The sequence below is a fragment of the Pungitius pungitius genome, chromosome 15, assembly GCF_949316345.1.
Source record: "Pungitius pungitius chromosome 15, fPunPun2.1, whole genome shotgun sequence".
Classification (NCBI taxonomy): Eukaryota; Metazoa; Chordata; class Actinopteri; order Perciformes; family Gasterosteidae; genus Pungitius; species Pungitius pungitius.
This window is the reverse complement of record NC_084914.1, coordinates 1,729,589-1,754,383: the sequence shown is the minus strand read 5'-3', so window position 1 is coordinate 1,754,383 and position 24,795 is coordinate 1,729,589. Positions and strand designations below refer to the sequence as shown.

General features: G+C 51.1%; 1 protein-coding gene across 1 annotated transcript; it reads left to right on the top strand.

Annotated features, from left to right (window-relative positions):
- The first annotated feature begins 186 nt into the window (after positions 1-186).
- lamc1 (laminin, gamma 1) lies at positions 187-24,064 on the top strand. The gene is made up of 28 exons (XM_037457888.2): positions 187-913; positions 10,622-10,926; positions 13,349-13,479; positions 14,345-14,511; positions 15,755-15,943; positions 16,250-16,367; positions 16,658-16,756; positions 16,956-17,092; positions 17,167-17,289; positions 17,450-17,639; positions 17,795-17,907; positions 17,985-18,206; positions 18,302-18,490; positions 18,568-18,813; positions 18,994-19,147; positions 19,240-19,382; positions 19,462-19,640; positions 19,727-19,883; positions 20,179-20,384; positions 20,469-20,548; positions 20,659-20,796; positions 20,876-21,020; positions 21,122-21,271; positions 21,357-21,471; positions 21,558-21,757; positions 21,842-22,000; positions 22,102-22,201; positions 22,281-24,064. Exons 1-28 carry the CDS (start codon positions 541-543, stop codon positions 22,535-22,537), a joined length of 4,785 nt encoding a protein of 1,594 aa, XP_037313785.2. The 5' UTR covers positions 187-540; the 3' UTR covers positions 22,538-24,064.
- Positions 24,065-24,795: the final 731 nt, after the last annotated feature.

Genomic DNA, 24,795 nt, shown 5'->3' with positions numbered 1-24,795 from the left:
GAATATGACGTAACTTCTGTTAAATAGCGTCTTGTCGTTAATGAATAAATGAATCCCGTTTTCAGACAGTGGTCAGTCACGAGGCGTCGATTGATTGATTGATCGGCTCCATTAACCTTTAATTGAAGATCTCTCTGAAGTGTCGCTGAGGCCGGCCTGTCCCGTGAGCCTCGCGCGTGCGCAGTAGCGCACTGGGTGGAGTTGGCCTCCTGGTGGAGTTTGGAGTTCTCGTGGAGGCGGACTCACAAAGACTCTCTCTCTCTCTCTCTCTCTCACACACACACGGACACACACGGACACACACACACACACACTTCCTCCAGCAGCAGTCGGGACAGAAACGCCACCCGTCGCTGCGTGTTCTTCAGCGCTTCTGCTCGGGCTCCGTCGGTGACCGGATACTTACCGGAGACTTCGTTCTTCGGGACAGAAGTTGGGGAGAAGCTCTCTTCTTTCTCCTCCCGGTTCCCCTCCCGGCTCTCCTCCCGGCTCTCCTCCCGGCCCTCCTCCCGGTTCCTCAAGGAGCCGCCTGCCCCCAACATGCGCAGCTTGGCCCGGGCCCTGGTGGCCTGCTGCTGGCTGGCCGGGCTCGTCCGCGCCGCCATGGACGAGTGCGCGGACGAGCAGCGGCGCGCACAGCGCTGCATGCCCGAGTTCGTGAACGCCGCCTTCAACGTCACGGTGGTGGCGACCAACACCTGCGGCGCCCCCCCGGAGGAGTACTGCGTGCAGACCGGCGCCACCGGGGTCACCAAGTCGTGCCACATCTGCAACGCGCGGGACCCCCGGTTCCACCACAGCGCCGCGTACCTGACGGACTACAACAACCAGCAGGACACCACCTGGTGGCAGAGCCAGACCATGCTGGCGGGGATCCAGTACCCCAACTCCATCAACCTGACGCTGCACCTCGGTAAGAGACCCCCCCCCCCCCCCCGGGGGGAGTTATATAACTTTAGACACAGTCCTCTTTCATTCGGCACATCGATCCGAAGCGCGTCCACCCGGTGGACCCGGTCCCTGACGCAGCTGTGAGCCGAACCGAACCGGAGAGCGCGTCACCGCGTTCGAATGGGACGAGTGACGTAGGCAGGGCCGCGTGCCGCAGGGGGAGCCTCCTATTGGTGAAGTGTCCTCCGGAGACGGGACCTGAAAGTTACTGAACTCGGTGCAAAGGTGAACTGCGGTGGTTGTTGTTGTTGTTGTTGTTGTTGTGTGAGAATAACAGAGACGTGAGGCTCTGGATAGAGAGACCAGTGATGTAACTTCCACTTTGGGACGTGGTCTTCAGTGAGGGGGAGGGTTGTGTCTGAGGGGGGGGGCTGACCCTCTCCCAGCAGCACCAGTAGAAGTTCCTCCTCTGTTTGTTTGGAGGTGGGGAGTTAGAGGCCTGGTGTCCCGCAAACGCACCACAGGGGGGGGGGGGTCTTCCTCTGAGGACAGCTGCTCTCCGGTGTCTTTGAGGGTAAATGACAAGTTATTAGTCCACTCAGCAGCTGTTTCAATGATTCTCATCCAGGTCCTAAAATGGGACACAAACTCATCTTGGTCCTGGCATTAAAATACCTAGTGTGTGTGTGTGTGTTTGTGTGTGTGTGTGTGTGTGTTTGTGTGTGTCTTCCTGCTTTCATATGAACTTGCTTTAAGTTTGTGAAAGAAACACAAAACAATGAATTGATCAAATGTTTTATTTGAAAATTCTCATATCGGCTTCAGTCTCTCTGAGACACACGTGTCACAACTTTTTGCTTTATGGCAGAGTATTGATCAATATTCCTTTATTGATTCTTGATTAGTGGACAGAAGATCCCTTCTCACTGACCTGATGAAGGTCTGAGGACCTGAACGTCCTTCATACAGAGACGTCCCGTCCTCTGAAGTCCTCACTGAGACTCACTTTTTTTTATTTGAACAAAGATGTCAGCCATGAGGCGTTCAGGGCCCCTCAGCTTCTGAGAAGATTCTGTCACCACCTGTCACCACCAGCCAATCAGAAGCCTGCGGCGTGTTCAGGGTCACTGCGGATGCCAGTTCAGAGTTCCTGTTCATTTTATTCACCTGAGGAGAAACTTTGTTCCTTTTGTTGGTAAAAAAAAGATGAGTTTTCAACATCCGTTTTGTCTTATGGATTGAAGATGATGATGATGATGATGATGATGAAGACCATCAGTCGGCTTTGTCTCACAAAGCAGTAATTACTGTTTTTAAATGTTGTAAACTGCCGATAAGTAGATTACAGTTGGATTCTATTTAAACAAGTTATTGCTTCTGTTGTCACATTGAAAGTCATTTCAAGTAGAAAGTGGTAAATATTTCAATCATTTTCTTCTCTCAGTCGTTAACAAAAAAAGAAACATGATAAAATAGTTTTATACCATTTCTTATGGTTTTTAAACATCTGGATCCAACCACCAGACGTAGCTCCTCTCCACGGGACATCCCGGGCCTCAGGCAGTGAACGCAGCACGCCATCTTGTGTGTGGCGGGGCGTTTGAGGGCTTTCTTCACAACGAGGGAGGACGGGAAGTTTTATCTGAGAACTTTGCAGCCAACACTCTGAAGTCAGATAGTCAATGAATGCACCACCAAGCTCTGTTTGTATTTCTTTGATCTCTCAAGAATTCAGCTGGGTGAAGTGTCAGAAGAACACTATCTGATCCCCGACCTTGAAGGCGAGGAGTCTGAGGGTCCTTGAACGCGCCCTGTGTGTACTTTAAGGAAAGAGGCCGATTAAAGATGAGAGCGACTAAACAAAGATGTGATCTCGTCAACATGATGGCGCCGTGTGTTCAGACAGGAAGTCTCAACCTGGTAGACGGTGCGTTCAAGGACCTCTTCCACATTAGGGCGCCAGATCAGACCAGGCCTTAGAGGCTTAGAGGCTAGTATACCCCGTACTATACTGCACACTAAACTACACTATACTCTAATGTGTACTGTAAACTACACTATACTCCAATGTGTACTGGACTATAAACTACACTATACTCTAATGTGTACTGTAAACTACACTATACTCCAATGTGTACTGGACTATAAACTACACTATACTCTAATGTGTACTGTAAACTACACTATACTCTAAACTACACTATACTCTAAACTACACTATACTCTAATGTGTACTGTAAACTACACTATACTCCAATGTGTACTGGACTATAAACTACACTATACTCTAATGTGTACTGTAAACTACACTATACTCTAATGTGTACTGGACTATAAACTACACTATACTCTAATGTGTACTGTAAACTACACTATACTCTAATGTGTACTGGACTATAAACTACACTATACTCTAATGTGTACTGTAAACTACACTATACTCCAATGTGTACTGGACTATAAACTACACTATACTCTAATGTGTACTGTAAACTACACTATACTCTAATGTGTACTGGACTATAAACTACACTATACTCTAATGTGTACTGTAAACTACACTATCTCTAATGTGTACTGGACTATAAACTACACTATACTCTAATGTGTACTGTAAACTACACTATACTCCAATGTGTACTGGACTATAAACTACACTATACTCTAATGTGTACTGTAAACTACACTATACTCTAATGTGTACTGGACTATAAACTACACTATCCTGTAGGTCAGAGGTCCTGATTTTAACGTGTCAGCGCACTACTGCGCAGCTTTACTCGTCTTTACGATAGTGGCTTAAAGCACCGACCAATAGCATTCGAGTTAAACCATCCCACGTGACACCACTCAACCAATCAAGTCTCTGCATTCCAGGCGGGACGATGACATTGTTTCAATACTGCAGACAGACGAGAGAGGAAGCAGCAAATTACAAATAATACGTAAGAAGAAAAGAAAGAGAGCGACGTTTGAGAAAAAGACAAGTGAGACTAAGAAAGCGAGAGAAAGGGACAGTGAGACAAATGAGGGACAAATGGACAGAGGAAGTAGAGCATTTAATCCATAATGGACGGACTGGTTTCTGTTCATACTTCCCACTGCAGCACTAAACCAGTGTCTCATAAGAGACGTCATCATGAGGCTCAATGAGCTCCTCCACGTGATGCATTCAGGTACATGTTTAAAGTCCTAGAAAAACTAGATCTTGCACTTACTAAAAAAGTGGGCCTGTGGACCTGTGTGTGCTTTGGGGGGAGAGTGAGAACGACACGGATCACGTCAGAGTGTTAAAAAGTCTTCTTCAAATTGTCTTCTTCGACCCCCCCCCCCCTTATGGACTACTATATATAGATGACAAAGCTGACTGGCTGTGTGGACCTTTGACCTTTTAGCTTTAGCTGACCAAGCGTTTCCTGTCCTGTGGGAAGGAGGAGGGGCCTCTGTGGGAATAGTGGACTGGAACTCGGGGGGGTGGGGGGGGGTCCTGGTGAGACTCTGTGATTTGTTTTGCTCAGGAAGTGATTCAAGGCCCAGGAGGGAGGGGGGGGGGGCTCTATTATTATAGATGGAGTCTGAGTGAGCGGAGACACATTACAGGGACAAGCAGATGCATGCAGGGTAATTTTAGCCTTGTCCCCCCCCCCCCCCCCCCGGAGTGAAGAGTGAGTGTCTTTAAAGCACAGCCCGTAATTAGCAAGCAGACGTGTGGACGGATTTACTTATTTATGATTTGATGGTCTTTGCTCATCTTTTCCACCGGAGCTCTATAGGAACACGGTACTTTACCTTCTAATGGGATTTACTACATACAACGTTTTCCTGTTTTATTTCATGAGTCTGCAATGTAGAAGACTACGATGTGTTCAATTCTGTATTATGAGGAGAGTCATTAATAACTAAAAAGTTCTCTAGAATTTAACCCCACACGTCTTTTATTGTGAAGGTCTCCTTCAGCGGGGGTGGTCTTTTATTCTGAAGGCCTCTCCTGTTGCCGACCTAGAGGTGGGCACGCTGAGACTCGACCCTCGTCCTCTGGTCTCTTAAAGGGGCTTAAAGGGGCGGAGCCTCGGATCCTAATCTGAGATCTACTCTCCTACCTTTCAGGAGGTGTTTGGGTTCCTTTGTTTCAGGCCTATTGTTGGGTCCAGGTGTGTTTGTGTCTCCGGCAGACAGGAAGTCTCCTACCGACTGATGACATCACACGTCTTAATGACCTCAATAAATCAATGCATATCTATGATGCTCTTCTGCTTCTCAGTGAATAACTTCAGAAGATAATTTAACATTTGAACCTTCTTATTTTTGTGCCACTTGGTGTGTGTCTTTGTGTGGGTGTGTGTGTGTGTGTGTGTGTGTGTCTTTGTGTGTGGGTGTGTGTGTGTGTTTTAATGGGGGCAGCTTGTTTGTTCCTGACGTCTCAGTGTGGTGACATCTCTCTGGGTGGGGCGGCTTCTTCTTTGGTGGCTTCTGCCTTTAAACCTATTGTGTGTGTGTGTGTGTGTGTGTGTGTGTGTTAGGGGGGGGGGTTAGGGGGGCTCTTGGTGTTCGTGGTCAGTAAAGTCTCTCCTTTTTTCATCCTCTAGATTCACATGTATGACTTGAGTCAAATTAGGTGGGTTGTTAGTGAGTGAATGGATGAATACATTATGGTATGTAGCTCTCATTGCCCCCCCGCCCCCCTTTCAGTCCCACCCTGTCTGTCCTCCCCCTCGCACTTTAATTTGAAATCCACCACGCACCATGTCTCAGTGCCCCAGTCAGGTTAACTGCTTTGAGAGGGGGGGGGGGGGGGGATTGACCGACATGGGGGATGGACGGATGGAGAAGGTTGTTGGGCCTCCACAATATGACGGCAGGAGATCTCAGAGAAACAAGCTAAGCTAACGTTAGCATCAGACATCTAGATCTTGATCTCGCAGAGAAAAAATCTAAGCTAACGTTAGCACCAGACATTTTATCTTGATCACTCAGAGAAACAAGCTAAGCTAATGTTAGCACCGGACATTTTATCTTGATCACTCAGAGAAACAAGCTAAGCTAATGTTAGCACCGGACATTTTATCTTGATCACTCAGAGAAACAAGCTAAGCTAATGTTACCACTGGACATTTTATCTTGATCACTCAGAGAAACAAGCTAAGCTAATGTTAGCACCGGACATTTTATCTTGATCACTCAGAGAAACAAGCTAAGCTAATGTTAGCACCAGACATCTTTATCTTGATCACTCAGAGAAACAAGCTAAGCTAATGTTAGCACCGGACATTTTATCTTGATCACTCAGAGAAACAAGCTAAGCTAATGTTAGCACCAGACATCTTTATCTTGATCACTCAGAGAAACAAGCTAAGCTAACATTAGCATCAGACATCTGTATCTCGATCACTCAGAGAAACAAGCTAAGCTAACGTTAGCATCAGACATCTAGATCTTGATCTCGCAGAGAAAAAATCTAAGCTAACGTTAGCACCAGACATTTTATATTGATCACTCAGAGAAACAAGCTAAGCTAATGTTAGCACCGGACATTTTATCTTGATCACTCAGAGAAACAAGCTAAGCTAATGTTAGCACCAGACATCTTTATCTTGATCACTCAGAGAAACAAGCTAAGCTAACGTTAGCATCAGACATCTGTATCTCGATCACTCAGAGAAACAAGCTAAGCTAACGTTAACATCAGACATCTGTATCTCGATCACTCAGAGAAACAAGCTAAGCTAACGTTAGCATCAGACATCTGTATTTTGATAATTCCGAGAAACAAGCTAAGCTAACGTTAGCATCAGACATCTGATCCTTCAGTCTCTGGAGAAACTGAACTCATTCTGAGATCTCAAGGCCTTTATTGAGAACCCTTTGATCTCCTCTCAACCAATCAGAGCTCCCGGCTCTGTTTACCAAACATCACTCTACATTCCAGATGTATCGCAGAGATAAGTTGTCTCACGTGTACACAGTGATATCCAGAGGGCCCAGCGCTCCTTCATGGTTGGGTGCGTTCCTCTCCATCGGATCAGGTGACACATTAACAGGTTTAATGTGTAACTTCACTTGTTCATCTGGTTGATGAACGTAGTTCTGATGAAGCTGAACAGCTGAGATGAGAGAAAACTATGAAACTAGAAGGTTTGTCACCTCAATGGTACATATGTGTCTCCACACTGTGAGGCACTGTGACAGTCTGGTGGCCATCGGAGCATATCTTGATATTTGGGTCAAAGGTCAGAGTAGATCAGAGTGTCTCACCAGTACACTGTTTCATGTTCATGCTGGCGTTCCTCACATTCCTCCCTCTGATGCCTCTGAGGGTCTTTATCTCTGAGACTGCTGCTGGTTGACCTCTGACCCCCGGCACCTGCTCACCGTGTGGAGGTGTGTAGGCACCAGGCTCAACATGGCTGCACTGTGGTTCCAAACGTTTGGGGTCACCTCAGGACTCTTCCCCAGAATGAGTCCGCTACTTTAAGGAAGCATCTCGCTTCAGAGCGTCAGAATTTCAAAACGTACGAACTTCAGAGTGTCAGAGCTTCAGCGCTTCAAAGCTTCAGAGCTTCAGAGCTTCAAAGCTTCAGAGCTTCAGAGCTTCAGCGCTTCAAAGCTTCAGAGCTTCAGTGTCAGAGCTTCAGTGTGTTAGAATTTCAAAACGTCAGTACTTTAGAGCTTCAGAGCTTCAAAGCTTCAGAGCTACAAAGCGTTAGAACTTCAGAGCTTCAGAGCTTCAGAGCTTCAAAGCGTTAGAACTTCAGAGCTTCAGAGCTTCAAAGCATTAGAACTTTAGAACTTCAAAGCGTCAGAGCTTCAGCGTTTCTCTATTTGAATTTTCCTGTTTTCGTTGAATGAACTGCTTTCCTGTGTGTTTGCTTGAGTAACGAGTTCACCTGAGGTCATAATAATCGGATTAGCGAGCGTGCTGACCTTTGACCCGCCGCTGTACTCGGTCCTCTCCGAGCCGCTGGGCCGGGCCCACGGACCCTAAAGTCAGAGCGGCCATTGTTCCTTCCTCCAGGGAGAAGAATGCGATGAGGTCATGGGAGAAGATTTAATTGCACCGTGCTACAACCCCCCCCCCCCCCACACCACCACCACCACTGTCACGCCTCCTACACTCCCCCTCCTCCCCCCCCTCCCCCTCCTCCTCCCCCCTCTTCCTCCCATCTCTGACCCTGAGGCTCCGCTGCAAGAGTATTCACTGGAATGCACTGCGAGAAATAAATAATAAGTCAGACAGATACATGAGGTTCTGGGATCAAGTGGTTCCACTGGGAGGAGTGGGGGGAACTGGGAGGAGTGGGAGGACGTGATTTACACTCAGATTGAGTCTTGGGTTTACGGTTTTACGTTAAGATGTCTTCTCCCTCTAAGGAGCAAACTGCTACAACACACACACACACACACACACACACACACACAGACACACACACACACACAGTAAAAGTAAAACAGTGAAAATGAACCTATGGTATCACTTTTTAATATATTTTGTGTTTATATATTTTGGGGTTGGGGGAGGGTATGTCGACGTATCGAACCTCCTTACTTTGTGTGGGGGGGTCAGAGGCCATGATGATGCTTAAGGACACTTGAGAAGCTCCTCCCCCTTCCTCCCATTGACAGCTGGCTCCACTCAGTTGTCTTCCATATCCGGGCAGGATAAAAGCAGCTTTCTGACTGTCTCTATGTCTGATCCCTGTCTCTGTCCCTATGCTGGTCTCTATGTCTGTCTCTGTCCCTATGCTGGTCTCTATGTCTGTCTCTGTCCCTATGCTGGTCTCTATTTGTCTCTCTGTCCCTATGTTGGTCTCTATTTGGTCTCTATCTGTCTCCCTGTCCCAATGCTGGTCTCTATTTGTCTCTCTGTCCCTATGCTGGTCTCTATTTGTCTCTCTGTCCCTATGCTGGTCTCTATTTGTCTCTCTGTCCCAATGCTGGTCTCTATTTGTCTTTCTGTCCCTATGCTGGTCTCTATTTGGTCTCTATTTGTCTCTCTGTCCCAATGCTGGTCTCTATTTGTCTCTCTGTCCCTATGCTGGTCTCTATTTGGTCTCTATGTCTGTCTCTGTCCCTATGCTGGTCTCTATTTGTCTCTCTGTCCCTATGCTGGTCTCTATCTGTCTCTCTGTCCCTATGCTGGTCTCTATCTGTCTCTCTGTCCCAATGCTGGTCTCTATTTGTCTCTCTGTCCAGCGGAAACACATTCCAGCCGGTTCATTCCTGCCGTCACTGTGCCCCCCCCCCCCCATCCCAAGAAAGAAAAGCTCCTACCCCTGAGTGCCTGGAGGCCCTTTTCATGTCCAGACCTGAATTCCCCCCCCCACCCCCCCTTAGTGCTGCTCCTGTGGGAGACTCGGCCTCCTGGAGCTTCACATGACTTTCACGTGTCAAAGATCTGTCTCCTTTGGTTTGTTCCTTTTCTCTCTCTGTTGCTTCAAAATAAAAGCTTGAGCTCTGATTGTGGCGGGATCAGAGTCATGGTGGGGTCTGAAGGGTCTGGTTGGAGCCGGTGGGCCGGTACTGGAGTCAGCCGGTCTTTATGTCCCCGTCGCCATGACGCAACCGGGACATAAAGACATCAACGCGTACAGCGCGCTCTTTGTTTGTGAAATTCTTCCCCTCATCAATACGCCGATTGTTCTGAAAGAAGAGACAGAATTCCTCCCGGCTTCACGCCAACGAGCACCGACACTTAAGAGCCCCCCCCCCCGGGCCCCCCAGCTAGGAGCGTGTATTTAGAAGCATGGCAGCAGACGTCTAACCCACCAATCAGAGCCTCAACAGGAGGACGTCCTGAGGAGTCCCCCACTACCCCCCCAGCATTGTGTCCTCCTGATGTCCGCTGGTCCCTTTTGTCCTAGCAGCCACCTGGGCTCGGTCCAGACCCCCCCCCCCTCGCATGTGGAGGTGTGATTTCCTGTCCTCCTCTCAGGCGATGAATAAAACTCCCAGAATGCCCCTCTGCTCTGAACTTCAGATCCTTTGTTGTGAACTTCAGATCCTCCTCCTGAAGATCAAAGTCCTCCTCTCACTGTTATTAAGCACGTCGTCATGGTTACGTCCCACAGCTTGTTGAAGCCTCCTGTTCTTTAACATAATGTGTTTTTACCAAAGAGTCCAGTTTATTAACCACTAATCAAAGAAGACATTAGAAGAACTGCTGATTTGTTTAGTGAAAGTGAACCAGAGTCCCCAGTGAGTGTCCCAGTCCTCCCAGTCCTCCCAGTCAGTCTCCACCTGCAGCCAACATGGAACGTAGTAACCTCCACCTGGGAAGATCCTCGCACACACACACACACACACACACACACACACACACACACACACACTCACACTGTGTGTGTGTTTCCTGTGGTAAACTGCAGCCTTTTGTTGAGCGTCCTATCAGCTGCTTCACCTTTATTTGCTGTGGACACAGGGCCCCCTGTGCCCCCCCCCCCTCCACCCTCCCTCGTCACCTGGTTGTTTACGGAGCGGATTCTTTTGGCTCAGCAAACAGACCCCCCCCCCCCCCCCCCCCACTCCCAAACATGGCGTTTGCGGCCTGCTGGGACTCGACCGTGGTATGAGGGGGAAGCTTGAGTCGTTAGTTTAGGGGGAGGGGGGGGGGGATAACATATTTTCTTCTTGCATACATGATGTAACCGTGTTTGTCTCTGATACTCGTCCTGAAGTCCTCTAATGGAGCTGAAGACCATCATCATTGAGCACCAATGTCCTCCTGCTCCTGCAGGTAAATCCTTCGACATCACCTACGTGCGGCTCAAGTTCCACACCAGCCGCCCGGAGAGCTTCGCCATCTACAAGCGGACCAGCGAGTCGGGCCCCTGGGTGCCCTACCAGTACTACAGCGGCTCCTGTGTGAAGACCTACCAGAAGGCCGGCCGCGGCTTCATCCGCACCGGAGAGGACGAGCAGCAGGCGCTCTGCACCGACGAGTTCAGCGACATCTCGCCGCTCACCGGGGGCAACGTGGCCTTCTCCACGCTGGAGGGACGGCCCAGCGCCTACAACTTCGACAACAGCCCCGTCCTCCAGGTGAGTGACCAGCAAGGGGCGACTCCTCTGCTCCCATAGACGTCTATGAGGAAATGACTCTACTTCTGTGTAGTGACCAGCAGGGGGCGACTCCTCTGCTCCCATAGACGTCTATGAGGAAATGACTCTACTTCTGTGTAGTGACCAGCAGGGGGCGACTCCTCTGCTCCCATAGACGTCTATGAGGAAATGACTCTACTTCTGTGTGGTGACCAGCAGGGGGCGACTCCTCTGCTCCCATAGACGTCTATGAGGAAATGACTCTACTTCTGTGTAGTGACCAGCAGGGGGCGACTCCTCTGCTCCCATAGACGTCTATGAGGAAATGACTCTACTTCTGTGTAGTGACCAGCAGGGGGCGACTCCTCTGCTCCCATAGACGTCTATGAGGAAATGACTCTACTTCTGTGTAGTGACCAGCAGGGGGCGACTCCTCTGCTCCCATAGAGGTCTATGAGCCATTACAAGAACAATTGCTACAATGTACAAAGCTCATTTTAATGATGTTAATGGAGAAATGCTAATGGCGATTAGCATCTATGGCTATGACAGAAAGGTTCAAGGTGTTCCTCGAGTAGAATCCGAAACAAAGGGACTAACTACGGCGAAGTTGCAAAAAAATGAGATGGCAACGTTTAAAACTTGAACTTACGAGTGTTGTCATGGCGACCGGGTGCATTTCTTATCGACGCTCTGACAGGAAGCTGCTAAATGAATATTGATCCAAAAGTGCATTGAGTGAAGAGGTGTTGGGCGCTTTCTCCGTCAGCAGTGCTACATGTTAGCATGGTTGAATTAGCACGCTAATGCGAGGAGCTTAATATTTGATTAATATTTAATCGCATGACCGCTCTTCCTCATCTGGAACATGTATATCCTTTGTTATCATTACCCAGAAGGCCGTTCTGTAGGTCAGGTTTCAGGTTTTAATGCTGCCAAGTTTGTGTTCTCTTTTTTAAGTTGCTAGGCAACTCCCCCGGGTTTCCCACTGCCTCCCCAGACCAGCAGCTGGACCCCCCCCCCGCCCCCCCCTCGTGTGTGTTTGTGTTTCCGTGTGTCCTCGCAGCCTGTTGCTTCATAACTGGAAGGACTCTCGTCTTCATTCCTCCCTCCTCGCCTGAAGACAAAATTCAGCAGATCAATTGTATCTGAGGGGTCGCCCCCCCAGCAGAGCCCCCCCCCCCCCCAGCAGAGCCCATCACCAGATGAGAGCACATGCTGTGAACCTCCTTATTTGACCTGTCGGCACCGAGCTATTTATACCGAGGCCGCTTTTAGGAGGCGTCGGACGGTCGCTGTGACACTGCTGCTGTCTGTCATCTCTGAGCCCCCCAGTGGGAAATAACCTCCATGCTAACCACAGGCTACACAGTAGCGCCGGGGGGGGTGAGCAGCATCACATCGCCGTGTTGTTCTGGAGCTTCGAGCTTCGAGACCCACCACTACTAATACTACTGCAGTACAAGTACCTGCACATACCAGACTGAATGCACAGAGTATACAAGTCTAGTCTTGATTATACTACCTGTTATATTTGATGTTTGAGTACAATATGTACCACTGACATGAAGTGCAGGAGTAGAAAGTATAGTTCTAGTACCTTGAAATAGTACTAAAGAGCAGTACTATAATCATTTGTACTTCAATCTTATTCTCTCATTCATGTGGTGTGAATGAGTCTCTTCAGAAGGAACACATAGTACGAGTACTGTGAGTCAGCTGGACGCTCGTGGTCCCCAGAGGAGATCCCTGACTCCCATGATGGATGTGAAGCAGATGTTCCTGAGGGCCGACGGTCTGAAGAGCTGCAGCTGCAGGCTCTCACGGAGCTTCACCAGAGCTCCTGACTTCCTGTCTCAAGCAGGCATACGTTAACACGGCCGAGGACAGATTGCTCTGTGAGAGGAGGGTTAAAGGTCTGAAGTCATCTATTGGTGGAGAGCTCCTCCCAGATGTTCCTGAGGGGAGGGGTCTGTGCCTCTGTTTGTCCTCCAGCAGCTGCTGTGATCCGCTTCCTGCTGATAGTGGGACAAAGCTATCTGTGGCCTTCACTGGTGTCCACACACACAGGATGTTGAGTAACAGGTGCGCACACCGGACCCCCCCCCCCCCCACCTCCCCCTCCTTCAGCGATCCTCTCCATCTGGCTCTCGTATCATAACGCCAAGAAGATACATTCCATTTTGCTTAACAATGTCACAGTCCGAGTCGGTGTTTCTCACGGCCTGAATGTTCCCACACATCACTGGGGCTGATGGGAACGTCTCCTCTAGCGCCACCATCAGGCCTGCACAACCACAGCTTCTACTGTGGACCCTCACCAGCTGGCTCCTGTATCTCGGGTTTCCTCCAACTGAAGCTCCACTCGCAGCCTCGATGTCCCCATCGTCTCTAACGTTGGTCCATGTTGTGTCTTTTGCAGGACTGGGTGACAGCCACCGACATCCGGGTGACCCTCAACCGACTCAACACGTTCGGAGACGAGGTTTTCAACGACCCCAAGGTCCTCAAGTCCTACTACTACGCCATCTCCGACTTCGCCGTGGGGGGGAGGTAAGACCGGAGACGGGCCACTTCCGTGCTTGTTCTGATCCTTCGTGCTTGTAGTCAGAGCGCCACGGCGAGGAGATTCCATCTGGTTTGAACAAGTTTCAGCAGCCTGAGCTTCGTGAAACCTGCTCGGACAAAGGACTTGAGGGTCCTGGTCTCAATGTGTCACTGTGTGGTCTCCTTTGTCCTGCACGTCTAAAAGAGGAAAAAAGAGGGTTTGGACAGGCATTACGTGTGTGTGTGGAACGGGCCATAATCTGTTTGAAATGTGGAGCAGACTTCCATTACACAGCCTGCATTCCTGGCATTCCTAGCCGGCAGGGCCGGATTACAGGGGAACCGGGATGGGGCGGAGGAAAAGGGAGGGTCCAACCTTTACGCCGTCAGCTCCAACAGGACCAATCAGAACAGAGGTCAAAACTGTACTTGTGGATGTGTATATGTATGCAAACATATACTAGGACATATATATGTATATATAGATATATATCTTCTTTAGTCTTTACATCTGGTCTTATACTTCAGTCGTTCCTCTCGTTGTCAGTTTTTCCATCGCTCTCTGCCTGGAAACCTTTGAGATTAAAACTAAAAGTGGCAGCTGATCAAGTCCTGTCGTGTTGTGAGTCCCCCCCCCCCCCCCCTCCTAAAAAAAACCTTCACCCGAGCAGTGGAAAAAACTAATAACGGAATCACGACACCCAAATCTGAGAGGCTGCAAGTTGTCAGGTGGAAAGTTTCCGATATATAATCTCAGTTTTTAGAGAAATATGGAAAGCTGTCATTTTCATAACGAGTTTAGCTGAGGTATAAAGATGTGTTTGAGTGTATGTTGTGCAGAGGTAGCAGCAGTGTGTGTCTGTGCCGCCAGGTGTAAGTGTAACGGCCACGCCAGCGAGTGCTTAAAGAACAGCGGAGGACGGCTGGTGTGTAACTGCAAACACAACACGGACGGAGACGACTGCAACGTCTGCAAAGCTTTCTACAACGACCGGCCCTGGAGGAGAGCCACCGCCGACAACCCCAACGACTGTCTGCGTGAGTTCACTGCAGACGCCACTGCTTTACTGCAGACACTACTGCTTTACTGTAGAAACTACTGCTTTACTGCAGACACTACTGCTTTACTGTAGAAACTACTGCTTTACTGCAGACACTACTGCTTTACTGTAGAAACAACTGCTTTACTGCAGACACTACTGCTTTACTGTAGAAACTACTGCTTTACTGCAGACACTACTGTTTTACTGCAGAAACTACTGCTTTACTGCAGAACTACTGCTTTACTGCAGAAACTACTGCTTTACTGCAGAAATTACTGCTTTACTGCAGAAACTACTGCTTTACTGCAGAAATTACTGCTTTACTGTAGAAACTACTTCTTTACTACAGAAACTACTGCTTTACTGTAGAAACTACTTCTTTACTACAGAAACTACTGCTTTACTGTAGAAGCCACTGCTTTACTGTAGAAACTACTGCTTTACTGTAGAAACTACTGCTTTACTGCAGAACTACTGCTTTACTGCAGAAACTACTGCTTTACTACAGAAACTACTGCTTTACTGTAGAAACTACTGCTTTACTACAGAAACTACTGCTTTACTGCAGACACTACTGCTTTACTGTAGAAGCCACTGCTTTACTGTAGAAACTACTGCTTTACTGCAGAAACTACTGCTTTACTGTAGAAACTACTGCTTTACTACAGAAACTACTGCTTTACTGTAGAAGCCACTGCTTTACTGTAGAAACTACTGCTTAACTGTAGAAGCCACTGCTTTACTGTAGAAACTACTGCTTTACTGTAGAAACTACTGCTTTACTACAGAAACAACTGCTTTACTGTAGAAAATACTGCTTTACTACAGAAACTACTTCTTTACTACAGAAACTACTGCTTTACTACAGAAACTAGTGCTTTGAGAGCAGCGAGCCGAACACAGAAGCTCATCTCTCAAACATTCCCACAATCATAAAGCAGCTGCTGGTGGGGCGTAGCCTCTGAACCGGTCACATGATGTGCTCGTGCCGGCCCCTGGGGGATTGTGGGAGCTGTAGTTTCCTGACGGCTATGCATTCATATCACAGATGTGTGACTAACAGGCTTCGGGGAGTGTTGGTCTGGACTCTGTCTCACATATTAGTACAACTGCCAACACCCTGCTTTAGTAATACTACAGTACTACTATGGTAGGGTACTAGTACAACTGCTTGAATGAAGTACTAGAATAAGTGAGTCACCTGATACATCTGTACCCCCCCCCCCCCCCCCGCTCAGCCTGCGACTGTAACGGGAAGAGCTCCGAGTGCTACTTTGACGGCGAGCTGTACCGGGCCACGGGTCACGGAGGTCACTGCATCAACTGCGCCGACAACACGGACGGGCCCAACTGCGAGCGCTGCCTGGACCACTACCACCGGGAGGCCGGGGGGAGCCGCTGCCGGCCCTGCGGCTGCAACTCCGTCGGTGAGTTCAGGGTCTAACGGCGTCGTGGAGACCATGAGACATGCGACTGCGTCTGATGACGGGTTCAAGGGAAGCGGACTTGAATGGAGCCGAAGGAATGGCCGTTATAGCTTTTATAACCGGTTAGCTTAGCTTAGCACAAAGAATGGAATTAAGGGGAATCAGCTAGCTCTGCAGTTATTATGATATAACCCCTGTAACATGCTACATTAGAAATGTTTCTCAGGTGAGTTCTACTTTGTTTCTGTGTGTGTGTGTGTGTGTGTGTGTGCGTGTGTGTGTGTGTGTGTGTGTGTGTGCTCGCAGGCTCGGAGTCTCCTCAGTGTGACGACAGAGGAGTGTGTGCGTGTAAACCCGGAGTCACCGGAGAGAAGTGTGACCGCTGCCAGCCGGGGTTCCACAGCCTGACCGAGGCCGGCTGCAGGTAACACCCTGACCACTGATGTTTCCATGGCAACATGCAGTAGTACATCTACTGCACTATAGTAGTCTATATGAAAGAGTGTAAATATTTACACCATTGCAAACGTAGTACAAGTTACTCAAACTGTTACGTTACAATCAATGCAGCTTCCGTGTTCTTGGCAGATTCAGAAAGTATAAAAGGCTTTGAGCGCCCTCTGCTGGAGGGATTTAAACAGGTGAACTGTGAGGTCATGTGATGACCATGGCGGTGGTTATAGTCATGTGATCACCTCTCTCTCTCTCTGTCAGGCCTTGCTCCTGTTCCCCCTCTGGCAGCACTCAGGAGTGTGATGTGAACACAGGACAGTGTCGCTGCAAAGAGCACGTGGAGGGCTTCACCTGCGACAGGTAACACACACACACACAGGATGTGAACACATGAGGGGGGGTTGATGCCAGTGTCTAGCAGTCAGCTTCACAGATGTTAAAATGAAAGTAGTGATGCTAAGGAGTCTGTTTCTTGAGATACTTCTGCATATTGCCACGTGTATTATAACCCCCCCTCACCCCTCTCACCCCCCTCCCTCCCCTGTCTCCCCCACTGCAGGTGTAAACTGGGTTTCTTCAACCTGGATCCCACCAACCCTCAGGGCTGCACCCCCTGCTTCTGCTTCCAGCACTCGTCTGTGTGTGACAGCGCCGAGGGCTTCAGCGTGCACGCCGTCAGCTCCTCCTTCCCCAGGGGTAGGCCCGCCTCCTCCCGGCGTAACCACGGCGACGTGCAGGCGCTGTAACTTGTGTGTGTGTGTGTGTGTCAGATGATGAGCAGTGGACCGGACAGCAGCGCGATGGTTCCAGTGTCTCCGTCCAGTGGTCTCCTAGTGGACAGGAAGTGTCCCTCATCTCAGAGGACTACTTTCCCATGTACTTTGTTGCCCCAGGTACACACACACACACACACACACACACACTTTAAAAGTAAGTTTGGCCCTTCCAGGAACCTGAGAATGTGAACACAACATTAAAAGTAGTTGCAGATGTTTCCACATCAGCATGAGACGTCCTCACACGTCCAGCTGGGCTCCTTCTTGTGCCTCACAGAGAAGTTTCTGGGGAACCAGATGCTCAGTTACGGACAGAACCTGAGTCTGAGCTTCCGGGTGGACCGGCGGGACACCCGCCTGTCGGCGGAGGACCTGGTGCTGGAGGGGGCCGGCCTCCGGGTGGCGGTGCCCCTCATCGCCCAGGGCAACGCCTACCCCAACGAGAACATGCAGACATACGTCTTCAGGTGAGACTGGTTTTTACATTTGGTCAGGTTCAGGGTTGAGAGGATTTGGGGGCGGGGCTAGAGTGTAAGATGCGGCCTGCCCTCTCCCATTGGTCGCTGTGTATACTGACAGTGACCTTTTGACGTATGTGTCACAATGTGTGTGTTGTGCTCAGGCTTCACGACACCACAGACTATCCCTGGAGGCCGACCATCAGCTCCCCCGACTTCCAGAAGCTCCTCCACAACCTGACCGCCATCAAGATCCGTGGGACCTACAGCGAGAGGAGTACGCCGCACGACCACATGACCACATGACCGCACGACCACAACGAGCGCACCCGACTAAACACTCCGTCTCCACAGGTGCCGGTTACCTTGACGACGTCTCCTTGGTAACGGCCAGGCGGGCCCCAGGTGTACCGGCCCGCTGGGTTGAGCGCTGCACCTGTCCTCAGGGTTACCAGGGGCAACACTGTGAGCAGTGCACCCTGGGATACCGACGCGCTCGACAGGAGCTGGGAGCTTTCAGCCCGTGTGAGCCGTGCAACTGTAACGGACACAGCGAGGCCTGCGACCCCGACACGGGTACGACTGGTGGTACTGGTGGTACTGGTGGTACTGGTGGTACACTGGTTCCACACTGAGTCTGACAGCGTCTCTCTCTCTCTCTCTGTGTCCAGGGGCGTGCGACTGTCGTGACAACACAGCCGGCCTCAGCTGTGAGCGCTGCAAAGACGGTTTCTATGGCGACGCCACCGGCGGGTCGTCTGGAGACTGTGAGCCGTGTCCCTGTCCCGCCGGGGCCACCTGCGCTGTGGTCCCCAAGACCCGGGAGGTGGTCTGCACCAATTGCCCCGCAGGAACCACAGGTACACACACACTGTGCATGCACACACGGAACCTGTACCTTCCATCGTCGCCGCGGTAACCGGTCCCCCGTCTGCAGGGAAGCGCTGCGAGCTCTGCGACGACGGGTTCTTCGGAGACCCCCTGGGGGGCGGCGGGCCGGTCCGAGCCTGCCGCGCCTGCAAGTGCAGCGACAACATCGACCCCAACGCCGTCGGCAACTGCGACCGCGAGACCGGCGAGTGCCTGAAGTGCATCCACAGCACCGCCGGCTTCTTCTGCGACCGCTGCAAGGAGGGTTACTACGGCAACGCCCTGGCCGCTAACGCCGCAGACAAGTGCAAACGTAAGGGGGGGGGGGGGAAGACCACCAGAGGCTTCCTGGGTCACCTGATCTGAAAGGATCCAGGATTCATGCTCTGCTCCTCGTTCTGCTGGAGGAGGAAGAGGAGCTTCATAAGAACTCCATGGTCCATGACATCTTGTCCCTCACATCGTGTCCCTCTCGTCTTGTCCCCGTCCCCAGCCTGCTCCTGCTCTCCGTCCGGTACCGTTGGGGGACAGACGAACTGCTCTCAGGTCACCGGTCAGTGTGAGTGTCTCCCCAACGTGGCGCAGAGGGACTGCGGCGTCTGTCAGCCCGGCTTCTTCAACCTGCAGAGCGCCGCCGGCTGTGAACGGTCAGCTCTCCTCGCCGCCGCCGCCGCCACCGCGCCGCCACGGCAGCGCCTTCTCCCCCGCTCTAACGGACCCCTCCCTCTCGCCCACGCAGGTGCAACTGCGACCCTATTGGCTCCACCAGCGGGCAGTGTGACATCACCTCGGGGCAGTGCGAGTGCCAGCCCGGCGTCTCGGGTCGGCTCTGCCAGCGCTGCGAGGTCAACTTCTTCGGCTTCAGCTCGTCGGGATGCAAACGTGAGTGTGTGTGTGTGTGTGTGTGTGTGTGTGTGAGCGTGTGTGTGTGTTCTAACCCCCCCCCCCATGTGACCCACAGCCTGCGACTGCGACCCCGAGGGCTCCCGGTCCGGTCAGTGCGAGGAGGACGGGCGCTGTGGGTGCCGGCCCGGCTTCGTGGGCGCTCGCTGCGACATGTGTGAGGAGAACTACTTCTACAACCGCTCGGCGCCGGGCTGCCAGCAGTGTCCCTCCTGCTACGGCCTGGTCAGGGACAAGGTGAGGGACACGGAGATGAACGTCGTCATGTCACACATTGCACAGAGGCCCGTTAGACTACATGAAGTCCACTCACCTGCGTCCAGGTGAACCAGCAGAGGCAGAAGCTCCAGGACCTGCAGACCCTCATCGACAACCTGGGCTCAGGGGACGGCTCGGTCAGCGACGAGGCCTTCGAGGACCGGCTGAAGGAGGCAGAGAGGTCCATCATGGAGCTTCTGAAGGAGGCTGAGGCCAGCAAAGGTCCTCCCACGCACACACACACACACATATACACACACACACACACACACACACACACACACACACACACACACACACACACAGTCACCTGGTATGTAGTTCCTTATGGAACTACAAACATGTCGGCTACTTCAGCACCTCAGACAGCGGCAGGAATTTATCAATTAAATAAAATACTGTACTATAAATATATATATATATATATATATAATCTCCCATAACTCAAAGCTTTTGAATCCAGCTGAGGGCGCGTGACCCCACTGACCTTCGACCCTTGACCCTTGTGCCCTGCCAGACGTGGACCGCGGCCTGCTGGACCGCCTGAGCGGCATCAACAACACGCTGACGACGCAGTGGAACCGGCTGCAGAACATCCGCGGCACGGTGGACGACACGGGGACGCAGGCGGACCGCGCACGCCACCGCGTCCGGGAGGCCGAGGGCCTGATCGAGCGAGCCCGCCAGGAGCTGGACAAGGCCCGGGACGCGCTCGGCAAAGTGGTGAGTCGCGACCGTTGCCGCAGCAACCGCCGTCGGAGCGGCCGAGGCGGCGCTTGGCTGACGGCGCTGTCTGTCTGTCCACAGGACATCAAACCGCCGAGCGGCACGGGGGACCCGAACAACATGACGCTGCTGGCCGAGGAGGCCAGGACGCTGGCCGACAAGTGAGGGGGGGGGGGCCGAGGGGGGCGGGGGGGGGGGGGGGGGGGGGGTTCTACTGTGTAATGATAAACCAAAGAACACAGTAGACTAAGCGTGGCCGGGCTCTTCTTAGGCACAAGATGGACGCCGACCAGATCGAGAAGATCGCCAGAGACGCCAACGACACGTCGACCAAAGCGCACAACCTGCTGCTGAGGACTCTGGAAGGAGAGAGCAGGACGAGTCAGGAGGTGGACGAGCTCAACAAGAAGTACGTCCCGGCTGAGACCCAAATACGCCCGATACCTGTGTGAATACTGCGTGTACTCACAAGTACTCCACCGCTCCAGGTACAACGAGGCCAAGGAGCTGGCCAAGAACCTGGAGAAGCAGGCCAACAAGGTCCAGGCCGAGGCCCAGGACGCCGGGGACAAAGCCCTGAAGATCTTTGCCAACCTGACCAGCGTCCCCTCGTTTGACACCAAAGCTCTAGAGGTGATACATGACGTAGTCCATAGAGACTGTAATATATATGTTATATACATATGATATGTGGTCTACATATATGTGTAACATATGACACCATGTCTTCTCAGGATGAAGCGGGTAAGATCAAGAAGGAGGCGTCGGACCTGGACAAGCTCATCGACAAGACGGAGAAGGAGTACAACGACCTGAGAGACGACCTGAGGGGGAAGGAGCAGGAAGTGCGCAAGCTGCTGGAAAAAGGGAGGAGCGAGCAGCAGGTACGATGCTAAGCTAGGCTAACATGCATACGTGTGTTGTCCCCAGAGAGAGAAGAAGTGTCACTTCCTGTTTCCTGTCCCATAGACTGCAGACCAGCTTCTGGCCCGAGCCGACGCCGCCAAAGCTCTGGCTGAGGAAGCGGCGAAGAAAGGACAGTCCACCTTCAGAGAGGCCGAGAATATCCTGGAGGACCTCAGAGGTGTCCCCCTGTCTGTCCCCCTGTCCTCCTGACTGTCGTCTGTCTGTCTGTCACTCGCTGAATCAACTTCCTCTTTGCTCCTCAAGACTTCGACAAGCGGGTCAACGACAACAAGACGGCGGCCGAGGAGGCCCTGAAGAAGATCCCCGCCATCAACGCCACCATCGCGGCAGCCAATGAGAAGACGCGGCAGGCGGAGGCAGCTCTCGGCAACGCGGCCGCCGACGCCCGAGATGCAAAGAGCAAGGCGGAGGAGGCGGAGAGGATCGCCGCCACCGTGCAGAAGGTATGACGGCGGGGTCCCTGAGCGGGCGCGACTGGCGACGGGCGCGACTGGCGACGGACGTGACTCACGCCGTGTGCTCCTCAGGGCTCGGCCAAGACCAAGGAGGACGCGGAGAAGGCCTTCCAGGACACCAGCAAGTTGGACGCAGACGTGGGGGACGTGATGGTCCAGCTGGACGCCGCCGAGCAGGAGCTGGCCAGGAAGAAGGCGGAGGCCGACCAGGACATGATGATGGCGGGAATGGTAGGAACGTGGACGCGGGGTCGGGGAGAGTCACGCCGCGTGTGTCCATCACTGTTTGCCTAACCCCCTCCCCTCCTCCCCCCTCCTCCCCCCTCCCCCAGGCGTCCGACAACGCCAAGGAGGCCGAGGACAACGCCCGTAAGGCCAAGAGCGCCGTGAAGACGGTGCTGAGCACCATCACCGTCCTGCTGGACCAGCTGGGTGAGTCACAGACCGCAGGACCTCCAACGGATCTTCTGCTTTAGAACCTCTTCATAAACACCCCCCCCCACCCCCCCAGGAAACATCGACAAGGTGGACCTGAGCAAGCTGAACCAGATCGACGAGTCCCTGAAGCGGGCCAAGGGGAAGATGGGCGACAGCGAGCTGGACAGGAAGCTGACGGAGCTGAACGAGGTGGCGAGGAGTCAGGAGGTTCTGATCGACGACTACGACCGGCAGATCCGAGAGATCCGCGCCGACATCCTGAACCTCAACGACATCAAGAACACGCTGCCCGACGGCTGCTTCAACACGCCCATCCTGGAGCGGCCTTAGCTCCGCCCCCTCCATCACTCCCCACGCCCCCCCCACGCCCAACACTCCGGCAAACACGCCGACTTTTACCAAAACGGTTTTTAAACACGCTTTGTTTTGTCCTCAGATTTCACGTCTTTTTTATTTTTATCGGAAGAGAAGCAGCTGTTTTTTTTGTTTTTTTGCTGGTCGCGGAAGCACAAACTAAAGGAGAGCTGGAAGAGAACCAGAACCACAGACCCAACGCGACTGCACCGCCTTGTCTTCACCAACCGGACGTGTCCGCCCCAATTACCCATCATGCCCAGGGACACGCCCGTGCTCCTTCTTTTCTTTTTCGTCTTCTTTTATGAAATGTTTAAATCGAAATGTTTGAATCAAGAAACCACACAGTGAAGGAATCCTCCTCAACAGTATTCTCTCCTCCAATGGGATGTGTCGCTGAGCTAAGCCACGCCCACCTCGGAAGCCTCTGGAGTCCAGGAAAGATGTGGAATCTGTATCTTGTTCCCAAAGGACTTGGATCTGAAGTTGAAGTTGGATCTGGTTCCCGATCCGAGAACCTTGACGTTCGGGTCTCTGTCTCGGGTTTAAAGTCCTTATCGTCCGGGCTCTTGGTATTAAGCTGCGTGTGCAGGATCTGGATCATTTGGGGACAAAATACAAACGCGCAGAGCGGACGAACTGGCGGCGCCGCCTCGAGGCGGCGCTGTTCGTTCCCGCTCTTCATCCCGGGCTAAAATCCCACGCTATGCAACTTTGTACATTTGCGTAGCGAGAGTTTTGATCTGATACACTGGTGCTAATAATTATTTCAAATGTTATATTTTTGTGTGAATGTTTTTTTTATCGTGACACAGAGTGAGTTTTTTTTTCTTTTTGTTATTTGTGTAAATATATGGTTAAAATAATTTTTCTTTTAAGAAATAAAACTCCGACGCGTCAAAAGCTTTGATCGCGATCAATCAACGGAGACCAGGTAAAATATATATTAACGAGTATCTACGATAACGTGTGCTACGTTGTGCTAGCTTGTGCTACGTTGTGCTACATTGTGCTAGCTTGTGCTACGTTGTGCTATCTTGTGCTACGTTTTGCTATCTTGTGCTACGATGTGCTATCTTGTGCTACGTTGTGCTAGCTTGTGCTACGTTGTGCTACGCTAGCTTGTGTACGAGGCTCGTGGTGACAGTTGGTCTCTTTTGTGCCTTAACGCGAGTGTCGAGTTAACATCAGGTGATCGATGACATCAGAGGAGAGGTTACCGGGACGACGGGACTGTTCTTTTCCCTCCATGACAATCGCTCTGCAGGACGTTGCACACACACACACACACAGATGTATGAACAGTATTTTAAGTAATAATGTAACCGTTGTTTGTATCCTAACCGTGTTGTCTGAGACGTCTTTGTTCCTGCAGGACGCCGTCTCTGTTGTTTTTATTCTGTTGTCACGGCAACGCGGCGGCCCTGTGAGGACCCGAGTGTTTGATCCCTCGTGCCTGTAAACCCAGACCTAACATTTGAATAATAAAAGATTACTACTGGAGTCCTTTGAGTGTGTAGTGTGTCCATGAGTACTACAGTACAAGTACCTGAGGGAATACTGCGGTCAAAGTACTACTGAAAAAACTCACTATAGAGAAATTATCACTCAACATGCACCAAGCACCTGGGCAACCTGACCTTCAACATCTGGAGCAGGACAAAGGACAAAGGACCTGTGGTTCTGAACCCAAACTGTTTACTTCAGTAAAAGTATAAAAGTACGACTTCAAGAGTAAAAGTAATGTTAACCTCGCTGACAGAACATGTCAGTCTGTTACAACATGACGGGACGATCAGATCATGTGACCTGACGTTCAGATGCACGCTAAAAAAAGAAGTGGAGAATACTTAAAATATTTAAGCAACCAGCTGCGAAGCTTTTTAGAGTAAACTCAACTAAAGGATAACGTGTCAACTCGCTGTAAGACGTTTCTCAAACTTAACATTATTATTCAGCCCTACTAATAATCTTGAGTTAACAGAACTTAGAACACTTCTAATATTAAAAAGGAGGAACTTGTGTGTCCCTTTAGACTGAAAACTTCCCTCAACAGCTCTGAACATTTTAAGTTGGGTTTTCTCAAAATAGCTTTGCAGCTGGCTGCTTAACTATTTAAAGTTTTCTCAACTTCTCCAATGTCACTGCCAGTAAACTCAAAATCCTTTACCACGCTGCCTCCATTTTAAATTTAAAAGCTTTGGCTGGAAAACTCAAAGAACAGCATTTAAACT

Excerpts from the sequence above, each read along its gene's own strand:
- lamc1 (XM_037457888.2), top strand. The coding sequence starts at position 541 with ATGCGCAGCTTGGCCCGGGCCCTGGTGGCCTGCTGCTGGCTGGCCGGG. Across the intron at positions 19,383-19,461 it reads CAGCTCGTCGGGATGCAAAC|CCTGCGACTGCGACCCCGAG; the intron begins GTGAGTGTGTGT and ends TGTGACCCACAG. Across the intron at positions 19,641-19,726 it reads ACGGCCTGGTCAGGGACAAG|GTGAACCAGCAGAGGCAGAA; the intron begins GTGAGGGACACG and ends ACCTGCGTCCAG.